The sequence below is a fragment of the Macrobrachium rosenbergii genome, chromosome 41, assembly GCF_040412425.1.
Source record: "Macrobrachium rosenbergii isolate ZJJX-2024 chromosome 41, ASM4041242v1, whole genome shotgun sequence".
In the NCBI taxonomy this organism is placed as follows: domain Eukaryota; kingdom Metazoa; phylum Arthropoda; class Malacostraca; order Decapoda; family Palaemonidae; genus Macrobrachium; species Macrobrachium rosenbergii.
The window spans coordinates 38,200,414-38,215,724 of record NC_089781.1 but is presented as its reverse complement, the minus strand read 5'-3'; the positions used below and the strand labels follow the sequence as shown (position 1 = coordinate 38,215,724).

Here is a 15,311-nt window from a genome sequence, read left to right as displayed (position 1 = left end):
TGATAGAGAAAAAAGAAAATGTAGTTTGTAAGTTGTATTACTGAATAAAAAGTAAAATAAATTTGTTTCTAATTTCAATTTTGTAAGAGAAATTTATATTATAAATTGTTCGCATTAGTGGAAAAAAAATGGTGTATTAGGCGACCTATAAGGGGAGGTATGGAGAGTGAAAAACAAGGGGAAAAAAAAGCAAAAATGGACAACACCATGAGGATTGTCTCAGCAGCCAGCTGGGGGATATGCCCCTAATGCAAACTTCTGGTTTTGGACCTTTAAATGTGGGTTGTATGCCTTTTAAATGCTATTTCATTTCTTATGGGACCATTTGGCATTGATTAGGCCAAGAAAATAATTTTCAATTTTTTGTAACCTGAGGGAGTAAACCTTGTTTACAAGTAGCCTATGCAACCTCTTACGGGTTAAAACTCCTGTTGTAACAGAATTGAATTTCAATATTCTTTTTCTTAATGGGAATAGTCAGGTTGGCACAGCATTGTTCTAGTGGGTGGGGTTCATTTCAGAGGTCTGCTTCCATTTTTCGCAAAGGCAAAGAATTACGAACACAGCCTTGATGTCAGGGGTTATATCAAAATCTCAATGGTCTAGTGGTGCAGGTGGAAGAGGGAAAAGGGGACATAAACATTTGCCTTCCCTTACTTGATCATGCTTCTTAGTCATAGCTATACTGAGTCTGTGCATTATTTTCTATTCTGTTATAGTTTATTTCTAGATTTTTTGCCTTTTTTGTTACTATGGTCTTCTTGAATATAATAATTTCAGGGTTTCATGGCTCGGTTACCATTTCCTTGGCCAGGTAAGTTCTGTAAACCTATACTGTACTTCTGTTTCCCACCTCTATTCTGCTTATGAGAGCTGGAGGGGAGCAGTACTGGATTTGCTGCACTGAGTGCTGTTTTTTTCCTTGCAGATAAGCAAGGCCTTTACGAATGTGGGGCAGCAACTGTCTGGCACTTTATATAATATTTGAATATTATGATTATTTCTTCCCTATTAGGTCTTCTTGTACGGTGTGGGATCAAATAATCACTCCCTGGTAATGACGTAAGAGTTGTTTGCTTAGATTTATGGTTGTCTTTCCAACATAGATGCGGGGGCAACTTCAACCAATATGGCATGTGAAATGATGAACGACAGGGTGTCTCTTATGGACACCTTGGCTGAGCCAAGGATTTATAGTAAAAGACTAGTTCTTGGGAGATTACTCCCTTATATGAGACTGGATGACAGCCTTTGAAAGGTACCTCCCACTAGTTAGCAAGAGGTCTTCCAAAATTTAGGCTCCCTTAACAGTACCTAAAAGAGAAACTAATACCTAGGATCTGGAAAACAGATGTCAGGGCACACGTTTGGGATCTTTAAATTCACAAAAATTTTCCTATACAGGCAGCCCCCAGTTATCAGCAGGGGTTCTGTTCTGATGGCATGACGATAAGCAAAAATTGTCGATAACCAAAAATCAGCAATTTTTGGTTGGTGCTGATAAGCGCAGTTATCGGCACCTCTCTTAGGTATGTACTGGTCCCAATACGCGATTATCGGTGCCGATAAGCAGAAATCGCCGCATATCATCGCTGAAAATTGCCAATTTTCGTCACTAGACAAGCGCCGAAAAACTAGATCGCCAATAACTGAGCCCACTGATAACTGGAGACTGCCTGTACAGTTTCTTAGCATCTAGAAAAAGCAGCTCCAACAAAATTGGAATGTAGGCTCCTTCACCTGCTAACAAAACTTTCCAGAGAACTCTCGCTGTGGTCCAGTCTTCAATGAAAACCTCACATCAACTTATTCCATCAAAATCATTTAGAACCTCTTCCTTCATGCTTGCAGCCTAAACAACGCAGCTACTGAGAGAGAGGCTACTGCCTATACAACACACATGCCAGTGAGATCATTCCCTTTTCATAGATAAAATACCATATTCTCAGCTATTCAATACTTCCAACTTTGAAAAATATTTATTTCATTTTCTACTGTCTGTTTTACATAAGGATACACCAGTCATTACATTTCTATTGTCTTTTGCAAAGCTTTTTTTAGACCTATTCTACACTTAGCTGGCTAATTCACTATTTCTTAAGAATTTAAAATCAATCCTATTGAAATATACTCTTCTGACTCTTTTTAGTTTAGATTTTATTTAACCCTTAAACGCCTACTGGACGTATCATACGTCGACTAAAATTGTCTGTTGGGTGGCAAGTGGACGTACCGTACGTCGACTACAAAAAATTTCAACCTTCGGTCAACTTTGACTCGACCGAAATGGTCGAAAAACGCAATTGCAAGCTAAAACTCTTACATTCTAGTAATATTCAATCATGTACCTTCATTTTGCAACAAATTGGAAGTCTCGAGCACAATATTTCGATTTATGGTGAATTTTTGAAAAAAACTTTTTCTTACGCCCAGCATGGTAACTCAGCCGAAAATTTCAGAAATTCTTTTGTCATTTTGTCGTAATTTTTGCACTGTTCTATATTAGCCGTTACATAAAGTTTTATATATGAAAATGTGCGCAATTTCATGTACAATACAACAGAAAATAACTCATGGTTGTAGCTTTTATCAATTTTGAAATATTTTCATATAAATCACTATCAGTTTTGAAATATTTTCATATAAATCACGATAACTGCCAAAATTTCAACCTTCAGTCAACTTTGACTCGACCAAAATGGTAAAAAAACGCAATTGTAAGCTAAAACTCTTACATTCTAGTAATATTCAATCATTTACCTTCATTTTGCAACCAATTGGAAGTCTCTAGCACAATATTTCGATTTATGGTGAATTTTTGAAAAAACTTTTTTTCTTACGTCCGCGCCAGAAATTCTTTTCATCACGTTGTCGTAATGTTTGCACTGTTTTATATTAGTCGTTACATAAAGTTTTATATATGGAAATGTGTGCAATTTCATGTAGAGTACAACAGAAAATAACTCATGGTTGTAGCTTTCATCAGTTTTGAAATATTTTCATATAAATCACGATAACTGCCAAAATTTCAAGCTTGGTCAACTTTAACTCGACTGAAATGGTAAAAACGCAATTATAAGCTAAAACTCTTACATTCTAGTAATATTCAATCATGTACCTTCATTTTGCAACAAACTGGAAGTCTCTTGCACAATATTTCGATTTATGGTGAATTTCTGAAAAAAAAAACTTTTTCCTTACGTCTGTGCGCGGTAACTCGGCCGAACATCTCAGAAATTCTTTCGTCATGTAGTCGTAATGTTTGCATCGTTTTACATTAGTCGTTACATAAACTTTTATATATAAAAATGTGCGCAATTTCATGTAGAATACAACAGAAGATAGCTCATGGTTGTAGCTTTTATCAGTTTTGAAATATTTTCACATAAATCACGATAACTGCCAAAATTTCAACCTTCGGTCAACTTTAACTCGACCGAAATGGTCAAAAAACGCAATTGTAAGCTAAAACTCTTACATTCTAGTAATATTCAATCGTTTACCTTAATTTTGCAATAAATGGAAGTCTCTAGCACAATATTTAGATTTAAGGTGAATTTTTGAAAAAACATTTTCCTTACGTCTGCGCGGTAACTCGGCCGAACATCTCAGAAATTCTTTCGTCTCGTCGTAATATTTGCACCATTTTATATTAGTCGTTACACAATGTTTTATATATGAAAATGTGTGCAATTTCATGTACAATACAACAGAAAATAACTCATGGTTGTAGCTTTTATGTTTTGAAATATTTTCATATAAATCACGATAAATAGAAAAAATTCGACTTTCGGTCAACTTTAACTCGAAGGAAATGGTCGAAAACTGCAATTGCAAGCTAAAAAACTTACAGTCTAGTAATATTCAATCAATTAGCTTCATTTTTCAACAAATGGGAAGTCTCTAGCACAATATTTCGATTTATGGTGAATTTTTGAAAAAAACATTTTTTTACGTCCGCAAATTACTTAATTCATGCATCATTTTGTGATAATATTTTCTCTGTGTTGCTTTGATCGTTTTACAATTTGTTATATACCAAAATCATTGCAATTTAGTGTACAATACAACTAAAAAAATTAACTCATTGGCTTTAACCGTTGTGCTTACAGCATGATTTGTATACAATTATATAAGAATTTTTTTTTCGCTGTCATATATTCCAATATTTATATATGATAATGATATTTTTTTTTCATTTCTGATGGTTGCATACTAAACTTCAGGCAATGACAAAAAAATGAGCCAAAAATGAACTCTTAATCTTAAAAACTAAGCGTGCTGTGATTTTTTTAAAAAAACTTTTTTCCACTTCGGCCCTAACTCACCGAACGCCGCCGGCATACGGGAGACGTTTTTGTAAATAGAGGCTCGGCGTTTAAGGGTTAAATTAGATAGTTAAATAAAATACTCTGCTTCCATCTTAATTTTCACTGTGAAGACTCTTTATGGAATCAGAAAAACTATCAACAACCCAACACCACAACTTAGTCAACAGTTATGTGAATGATACTTCTTTTGACGTCTGAGTCTAGTTGTAGTAAGACATGTCTTGTTCATTATACTTCCTGCATGGAATAAAATATGCAAAAAATGAAGTAAAGATTATAAATAACTGAAAAGGAATGGAATGTGAAACATGAAATATGGATAAATGAATTATACTTGAAAAGGCAAGAATTGGAGAAGAGGCATGTAGGAAAGCTTAAGAGAGCACTGTTGCACCATCAACAACAGGTATAAGGTGATTAGACAAAAGGACTGAAGTATGTTTGCAGAGAGGATTACATCCATAATCAGGATATATGGCAAGTGGAGCCTTATGCCTTGATAGATATCATGAGCAACAACAAAAGACTTCTCATGAAGTTTCACAGAAAAATTAAAATCACGAAGTTAGAAAAGAGGAGCTTAGAGGATCTTCACTTGTGAAACCAATATTGGTGACTCAAAAGGTGACAATTGAATTCTAAGTACCTTAGAAACCAAAACTTACATAAAGTTCTGAATATCTGAGTAGTATCAGAGGTTAAAGTAATGGGACAGTATTCACAGGGATTAACATGAAGTTACTTTTCTTTGGAAATGGTCAAACCTATACAAGTTTCCAAGAGGAAGGATGTGCACAGGACTTAACAACCAGAAAGTGCAACTAGAGATTTATACAGCTACCAAAATGCTCGGAATAAAGAGCAATTAGAGACTTGTACAACTACCAAAATACTCGGAATAATTTACATTTTCTTTCACTAATACATAGGCACAATAACCACTGATAGAGAAATAATCATAAGAAATTATAAAATAATCATGGCCCCAGATACAGACTTAAATAAATCAGTACCAAAATTAGTTATTCAGTGTCATGCTGAGACAGTATTCTTAAAATCCATGTAGTAAAATCATTAGTTGCCACATAATTCTCTTCACAGAAAGCTGGAGAAACAACTAAGGATATACAGTACTACCCCTCAGTAAAGGTAATTAGGTGAAAATGAAGGCAAATCACAGGAGCCATTTCATGTGCAAAATCCTTAGCGAATGAGCTGGAATATGAGCAGAACCTGACATCTTGCCAGTCTTCAAAGACGCTATAACCATAGGCCTCGCAAGCAGAACATCTAATGAAGAGCAAAAATGACAGGCAGAGCAAAAGGATTGGATATGTGGTCACAAAATGAGAGAAGAATATAGTCTTTCCACTAAAAGATTAAGTGGGTGGAACATAAAAGTTGGGTTTGCAAAAGTTGGGAACTTTTTTTAAAAATTACTGTACTGTTGATCAACATCTTTACATAGAAATACGACAATATTCCTAAGCATAAACTGAAATTCTCTATCTTATACTAAAAGGCAAACTTACTTTCTAAAGTCTTGAAGAGACGGCAAAATTCATGATCGAACACTAAATCTGATGGTTGTTTAGCTGACAGCTGTGGTGATTTGGCTGCCTTTGAGTATGCTTCAATTCTTGATATTCCACTCAACTTATCTCCAAAATTTTCAGCTCCAATTCTATCAGATACAAGTTGCCTTAAACTTTCTTGTGAAAAGTTAGCACAGCTTCCATCATTAAATTGAGCACATAGACCCAGTATAAATGCACATAAACCCTGACTCACCCTCTCCAATTCATCATGTTCATTGGCACTCACCTGTAAAATAAAAAAAATAGTATAAGAAAGTACATACAAAGAAATACCTGAAGTTTAAAAAAAAATCAGTGCTTTTAACATTTCCACACTAACAGTATAAATGATTGCATTCTCAGAATAAAAGCTTAATTGACATACAGTATTCCAAAGCTACAGAATTTCCTGCACTAAGTTATCTAACAGAATACGTAACATTGGACATTTAAACCCACTAAAAAGACACCTCAATGAGGACAGCTTTAGGGTCTGCTTCATCTGGCAAGTGATGAATTCCATTAAGTAATGAAGACTGGCATATAATCTACAAAACAGAGTACTGTGCTCCAGGGCCAACTCCCACAGCTCACCTTGTAGCACAAGTCCATACAAAGTACTTAATAACCAACCCTAACCAGTATTTTGTAATTACCGTTTAGTTAAAAATACTGATTTACTTATCATTCAAATTCAGAGATATATACAGTATATGTATATGCAAAATGAATGGCTTCTAAAAATACAAGTAGGTACCTATACGTACCTACTTATGCTTACAAGTACAAAACCTATACATATGAAAAAAACATTCTTTCTTAAACATAACCCCAAATTCTATAAAAAAAATGAGAGAGAGAGAGAGAGAGAGAGAGAGAGAGAGAGAGAGAGAGAGAGAGAGAGAGAGAGAGAGAGAGAGAGGCAAGCTACTACGCAATGCACATAGTCGACCCCCCGGGTAGGCTATTTGTGGGGGATGTGTACCACTACCCCTCGCGAATAGCTCAAATCTGCAAATACTTAAAACCCATCTAAAATGCTTTTAACTGCCTATTTTGATAGTTCAAAACACAAAAAAAACTCTAAAAATGGTTATACTTGAATATTTTAACAGTTTTATCACAAAAAGTTCATTCAGTCACGAAAATATGAAATTACAGCAGTTTGTGAATGTGAATATTTCTCTACGAAAAATACCATGAATGGGCAAATTTTCCGCAAACAATGTGTACATATGTTCCACAAAGAAATCTGCGAATAGGGGAAGCCGTGAATCCGGAACCGTGAATAGGCAGGGTCCACTGTACATATATATATACCCTGTACACATGCAAACATACTTTAACTCTGTATTACTGTACACCATTGTAATACATTAGTACAGTGCAGTACTATACTGCATTATATAATATCAATAAAAATATTGTGTGTGTGTGTGTGTGTGTGTGTGTGTGTGTGAGAGAGAGAGAGAGAGAGAGAGAGAGAGAGAGAGAGAGAGAGAGAGAGAGAGAGAGAGAGAGAGTGGGGGTGGGCCCGTAGTCAGTGCCTATTATTTCCTAATGTGATGCATAAAGAGGATAGCATTGGTCGCATGTGTGCATGTGTTTGTTCACTTTCCCCTCCCAATGGCACGGCTCAGAAAGGGCTGATCGTGTGTTTATTTGTTCATCCACCATCCACCCTCCCTCTAGCACTCTTAGTGGATTATCCACTGAAGACAAGAGGTTGTTAGTTTAGGTGTGCTTGGACCATCATCCACTAACCCTATCCAATAACCCTATCATATTTTCCATATTTCTCTGTAAGTACAAAATATTTTTATTTTATTGGACATTAAGTACCAAAACCCACTAAGTTGAGGCCTTTTAAGATGAGGTGCCATGAATGGGATTATAATGAAACATAACAAGGGTTTCTATAAAGAAATTCTATCAGCTAAAATATCTTCTAATGATACGCATGGAATCTCTGGTAATATCAAATTAGTCTGTTCAGGGTTCAAGTGAACAATAAACTATATTGACAGTAATAATTAATAAGAGGTCATTCTGGTCCAAAAGAGGTCAATCTGGTTCATAAGAGGCTAGTCTTATTGGAGAGTTCCCTTCATGCAAAGCTGTCACCATTCCTTTAAGTTTCCTTAATTCACAGCAATATATCATACCTTGGGGACTGAAGATTAACCATCAATGAGAGTCCTCACTTCAGAATTGATTTAGCAACAGCTTTAATGAATGCATAATGAAATTTCCCTGGGAATGTTTCCTTTTGTGTTCTTGAAAAGGATCCCTTACCTAGGGGAATTCGTAAGAGTTATTTTACTGGTAACCCATGCCTGAACAGACTGGTCTGTGAGGTTTAGAGAAATGGTCCAGTAGGAGTAGCAACATTTTTAGACTAGGGTTTGTGTTACAATATTGATTGCTGAGAAAGGTATTCTAACAGAGACCCCTGTTACATGTGGAATCTAGTTAAAAGTTAGTTTAGGTACAGACTTTTTGAACAAAGGAATGTTAGGATGTGATTTTTCTTTTCTAAACCACCATGCTCACCTGTATAAGAAGTTTAACTCTGAACCATCATTCTGCTAACTGCGATTTTACAGTATTTGTAACAACCTTTTGTTCAAAGAGAAATGACATCTGGTGTCCGAGTCTATAAACAAGAGGATGAAACAAGAGGATGAAACAAGAAGTGATACCTCATTTTGTCTATTAGTAATCGTCTGATTCTATCTTTACTATAGGTATCAAATAGGTAAATTTTTGTTTTTATTCCATTCTTCTTGCTTGCCTTTTACACTTAATTATCAGTTTAGTATGTTTACTCAATTCTGTTTCCTTTATGTTTTTAACAGATTTAATTTTATCACAAGTGCCAATTTATTTTTCCTCCTCTTTTAATGCACTTTAGGTTTTATTACAAATTATTTTATATATTCAGGTAATTTCAGTCCCAATAAGACTATTATCGTATTTTCTATTACAGTACTTATCTTCGTAGTCTTTTTGTTATTAATTTCAGGTTAATATCAAGGTCATTAAACTTGGAGAGCTTGCAAAGAAAATAAAATACAGTACTGTGTTCTCCAAACCCATGACATTGAGCCTGGTTTACATATACAGTCATACCTTGATTGAAGAACTTCATCCACTCCAGGAGCTGTCCTTTAACTAAGTTCCAGACCTCCAAAAATACAACGCATAAAAGCATTTTAACTCAAATCTTAATATCTTGGAATTCTACAAAATAGTTATCACTATTCGATATTCTCAAGAAATGTTCTAATTTTTCTGCGACCCTCTCTGGTTGGGTGATTAGGTCACCATTTATCTTAAGGGTAGGCAGAGGTTCAGGGACAAACTTGCCATTTAGTTTTTTAATTTTCTTCCAAATCATTTTGGATGGTGTTTTTGAGCTAATGCCATTAATGTAGTACATCCATGACTCTCTTTTTGCTTTTTTAAAATATTTATTTTGCTTGGCCACAGCACATTGGTAAATAACTTTGGCTTGGGCAGGTCCACTCCTCATACTTTTTGTATCAATTTCTAGTGATCTTTCTTTTACTACTGAAGGTTTTGTTCCACCAAGGAAATGCTGGTCTAGAGGGGTTCCCTTTGGCTGCTGGAAAAGAGGCAACTGCACTGTTGATGGTGGTGTCAATGAAGTAATTATATGCCTCTGAGATGGATGGAAGTGATTTAACATTCTTGTCCATGAGAACAGACTCACTAAATTTCTTCCAATTGGCTTCATCTACCTTCCATTTGGGAGGTGACTCAGAGGGCTGATTCTTAACTGTTTTTATATGAATTGGGAAGTGGTCACTCCCATTTGGATATTCATTTACTGACCATTCATAATCAATGTGAACACTAGATGAGCTAAAGCTCAGATCGATAGCCGAATAAGTATTGGAGTACAGTGGTATTATGATCATCCATAATATCCTCCAACATCCTACCCTTGGCATCTGTTGTGTTCCCACCCAAAATGGGCTTGTGAGCATTAAAATCACCAAGGAGGAGGAAAGGAGTAGGAAGCTGATTGATCAATAAATGAATATCATTATAAATGAAACCCAAATCAGGGGGAAGATAGATGGAGCAAACTGTAATTTGCTTGTCTAAAATGAAAGTTACTGCTACAGCTTGGAGATGAGTATTAATTGATAGCAAGCAGTGTTGCAATGACTTATGCGCAATAATTGCTGCACCTCCCTTAGCTCCATCTCCGATTGGTGGTGGAAAATTATATATACTGTAATTTAACCCAGGATTATATTGTGTGCTTCCAAGCTTAGTTTCCTGGAGACACACAATACCTGGCTATGGTCATGGAGCAGTACCTTCAGCTCTTCGCTTCGAGCCCTAAGACCTCTACAGTTCCATCGTAGTATTGATGTGAAAACTATTTTTTGGGCTTGGTCGAAGGCCCTTTGAATGGAGTCTTCTCATTTACTCTTTTGTTTATGAGTATTATCAAGAGATGATTTGGAGAGAACTGGTCTTGACAGGTTTGGTTTATTATCTGTTGATTTAATGGTGTCATTCTGCTTCCCTTTCTTGTCAGTTTGTTTAAATTCAGGCTGGGGTTCTTGCATCGAGCTCAGTACTTTGTATCTATTACTAAGTGATGCATGTTTAATTGGAGGAAAGGATGAGGGGAACATCTCTTTTGGTGCTTTTGCTCCTCAGTCTCCATTAAATCAGGCAGAGGCTCTGCCTAAGACAATTCCAAGGTGGTGGGTTAAGTGCCTTCTTATCCTCCTTGGAGGCTTGTGCTCTAGTCAACAGGCCAAACACCTGACCCAGATGGCTGGGCCACTACCACAGGGTTTGATGCACCTGCTACTTAGAGGGTACTGCCACTGCACCCCTAGTGGTAGACAGGGGTAGTGGCTTAAGAACTTCAGCATAGCTCCTAGGTTGTTGACTAATTGTCTTTTTGCAAAACCAATACTTATATGCTCTGCATTGGCTTTATGTAGTGCAGACAGTTCAAAGTTGGGTTTATGTTCCAGTTGACAACACATTTTACCTTTCTATTACATTCATCATCATGATGGACACCAGAGCAGTTTATAAAAATTTTAGCATTTTTGAAGTTTTTTATGGGTGGCCAAACTTAAAGCAATGATAGCACTGCATTGGTCTTTGCTGGAAAGGAGGTACTCGTACCCTTTCATTTTCAAATATGACATGAGAAGGTACTTCAGAGTCTACAAAGGTTAAAATGATCATGTTGGCAATAACTGCCGTTGTCACTCTCCAAACTGAAGTGGGACTTATTTCTAGAATTTCTTCTTCTGTCATGTCATAAAGGTCTTTATCAAATAGTACTCCTCTCCCATAACTAAAGCTCAAGTGGGGCTTGATCATTGTAATCATTTCATCATTTTTTATGTCCAACAAGGTCAGCATATATGCTTGGGTTGTGGATTTGGAATGAATAAGAACGGTGTTCTTCCCAAAACAAGCAATATTACCGCTCTTTATTCCTCCCACCTTTTTCTGAAGAAACCTCAAAATTTATAGTAGTTATAATATTCCTCCTTGGCAGAAGTTACCACCCACATAGGAGGTTTAGGAGCCCTTATTTCTGCATTCTGGTTTCTCACTGGTTTATCCTGAGCCCATTTAGATGGTACATAAACGTCCATGGCTTTGGGAACCTTGTCTGTTAAGGCTCCTCGTACCATAGCTTGACCTACTTGTATGGCACTTATCATACTGCTAGCCTTTAGAGCCTCATCATGGCTACTAAAGGTAACCCATGCTTCCCATTTACATTTAATAACAATAAAGTTCAACCTGATTTCTACAACAGTTCCAAATGATTTCAGAACTATCGAGATCATTTCATAATCACAACAGACTGGCAAGTCTTGCATATGGAGCATTCTCAAATTTTTCACACGATCTGGCTGTGTTGAGGGTTTAATTTTGGATGAAGATTTCTTAGAGAAGTCTGTGTCCTTACTTGAAGTCGCCATCACTGCAGCATGGCTAGAGGGTCCAGGGGAGGGAAAGTCAGGAGGGGATCAGGATATTGGTTATCAGTGCTTTTTGTCAATTTATTTTTTGAGAAGTCATCAACATTTGGAAAAATTTCAATCTCCAAGGTGGGTGCAGAGGTTATCATCTGTGCCAGAACAGCACCATCAGAGGGTCCACAGGTACTCATCCTTATAAATGCTAGACGTAAAGATTTGAGAGGGGTAAAAAGAAAAATTTTTTTTTAAATTATAGACCTGAAAACCTTACAAAGATATCATCAGCCCTTCATGGGGATTATTCTTCCACTAATGGCACAAGTGATGGCTGACTCCCATATGTCTGTATCCCTACCCCACCCCACAGGGGATGGCACAACATGATTATATAGTGGCCCAAGTGTATGCCAAACCTGCTTGCTAGAACCAAAGGTGTTACGAGAATACTATCATCCCCACTCTAATCATGTTAGGGGCAAACCAGATAGAATGCCGAGACCCCTATCCCCAGAACCGGACCCCTGGAATCTGTGGTCCAGCCCTAAAGAATAGTTCCGCCTGATATCTCTCAGGTACAAACATAATCGGGCAGTTGATGGCCCTACCACAGTTCCCACTATTTAGCTTTGGATATAAACTCAATCCCAGTCATGATCTTTTCCTGTTTATCAGGTCCAATAAATTCTAGCAATAGCAGAAAATTCCACAAAAATTAATTCCATGAAATACATAATGGTCTATGGGACTCTTGGACTCAAACCCAGGAAAGCATGCAGATATTAATATATATACAGTAAAAATATGATAAATGCAAGTAAGGCAGTCCCCGGTTATCGGCGGGGATTCCATTCCCGACAGCATGACGATAACCAAAAATCGGCAACAACCGAAAATCGGCAATAATAGTGCCGATTCCCGGTTATTGGCGTTGATAACCAGGGATCAGCGCTGCTGATAACCGGAGATCGGTGCCGATAACCAGAGATCGGCGCCGATAACCAGAGATCGGCACCAATAACCGGAGATCGGCGCCAATAACCGGAGATCGGTGCCAATAACTGGAGATCGGTGTCGAAAATCGGGTTATCGTCATTGCTAGACAGCCGCCATAAAACCGGATCACCAATAACCAAGGCCGCCGATAACCGAGGCTGCTGATAACGGGGCTGCCTGTAAATGGAGAGTTACTAGTGAATTGCAGTAAATAGCTAGGTACTACAAGAAAATGCTAAACTGTACCACCTTCAAATGTATTTATAATGGAAAAAGCAGTCAAGAGATGAAAGTGAAGGTTAACCTGTTTCCTTTAACGATTTTTTGCAAAAGTGCCAAGGAAACGTATGTTTTTATCTATTTTTTTTTTAAATGTTCAATACAGAATACAACGCAGAACAGTTTTTTAAAATTATCAGTACCCTGGAAGTTATTGGACTTTGAAATATGCATTTTTGATAGCGTACCCGCTGTTCATCCTCAAAGGAGTTACAGTACACTCTCATGGTGCCCCCAGGGCTCCATAAGACAGACCAACCAATATCAAAGAATTTTCTTATAGTTGGTCTTGGCCAGGACAAAGTGTGTGTTGAGGGCGACGTGTTGGAGGTCGCTCTTGCATTTTTTACCAAAAAAGAAGGGTTTTTCACCCCTAGTGCTTATACCTCTCATAGAAAGCAATGTGTTAATAGTGTCTCTACATAATACCCAATGTGCAAGCTAGACAGTGTTGTGTAATTGCAGATATGTTAATCTACATTTTGCTCCAATCAGTGCCTTTGAAATCTTCCAAATTACAACTTCTCAAGGCCTATTGGCCCTGGAAAATGGGTTAAAAAAAAAAAAAAAGCGCTGTGTATGCGTTAGTGCTTGGCTCTCCCTTTACCACAAAAATGTCAGCCAACCAACCTCCAACCATCCTGCCAGTGACCCTGGAGCCTAACAATACCTCTGCTCACACACAAATTCCATACTCACAAACAACTGCCTTTACTTTATACAATACCAATCGAACAGTTCCGAAGTAGAGTCTGCTATACAATCTGTCAGCGCAGCCTTCTCTGACAAGGAAATTAACGTTGTGTATATGGAATGCAAAGACCTGATACCAGATTCCATTCTCCGGGAGCAATCCGCAAAATGCTTATCCTCTCTCAAGAAAATGTCATATATCACTAAGTGGCAAACCACCTGCCTGGTGGATATCTACCCCAATGACCCTTACACTCTATCTCCAAAGGGGCCTGCTGACCTAAGCCTGCCTGCAGTGTACCATACAACAGTAAATGCATCCCAAATGGCAAAGTTTCTCAGAAAACACTGATGAAACCAAAATCTTTCACTGATCTCGGACACGATCAAAAGATTACAGGAATCATTTGACAGTCTTAAAACTGGAAACAAATAACAATCTTCTACTGATCTGGGATGCGATCAAAGGAGTACAGGAATCATTCAACAGTCTTACAGCAAGCCACCAGACTCCTTTGAAAGAGGCATCTCTTATTTCCTCACCGCCCAACAACACAAGAGATGTGAGAGTGCGACGTAAGGTCAAGGTGACCGTACCCTCCAAAGTGGGAAACACCCTCTCTCCCATGGATGAAGCACCGGCATCACCCATAGACCTATCGGAGGGGGGCAATGGACTCCCAACCTCCCCTCCCTCCCCAGTGCCTCTGGTGGAAGATAGATCCTCGGTCAAGATCACCAGCCCTTGTGAGTCTTCAGACTTATCTCCCCCCCACCCCCAACCCCCGATTGTAGATGATGATAACGATCATGATGGGATTGGTGGCTGGCAGACACAAGCTAGTAAAAAAACAAGAGAGTCTCTCGTTCGCCTGCTGGACCGAACCCCAACAATCGTGAAGGACTAAAGGAGAATTTAGTTGGTTGCCGGATATGCCTGAAATAAGCAGCATGCTCTTGGCAGCAAGCTTAAATGATTAAAGAGCTTATTTTGAGCTGTCTCTAAGAATTATAGGTTTCACCAGGAGTAAGGAAGGAAGAGACTAAATCATTCCAGCAGAACTCTGGCAATGAGTGTTTCCATCCCTCTCTGAGCAGATTCCACAATTGGGCCAATACCCCACAAGGAAAGGTCACTGATACCGAACTTGAAGTGGATATAGCCACTGAAATTTCCCTTATGAATCTGGAAGATATAGGAAACAGTCTTTTGCTTTACATGAGAGAGATATGTCAGATGAGAATCTTGCCCCTCCCATGCAGCAATCAGATATTGACGGGGACCCTGACAGGGTTCACCAAACCCCACCTGAAGTGTCTGTACCTTTTAGGGGGTAGTGATTTATCCTGTACTTCTATTTTGCTGGGCAGTGGTGATACAACTGCCTTGGGTTAATCAGTTCATGGATGTTTCCCTGTTAGGAAAATTCAGCTTGCTG

At 37.9% G+C, this 15,311-nt stretch overlaps 1 protein-coding gene across 1 annotated transcript in view; it reads right to left on the bottom strand.

Annotated features, from left to right (window-relative positions):
* The window catches only part of p115 (General vesicular transport factor p115), a 311,820-nt gene that overhangs the window by 78,693 nt on the left and 217,816 nt on the right, over positions 1-15,311 (bottom strand). Inside the window, 1 exon segment of the mRNA XM_067084261.1 lies at positions 5,864-6,155. Within this exon segment, the coding sequence (XP_066940362.1) occupies positions 5,864-6,155 (292 nt within the window).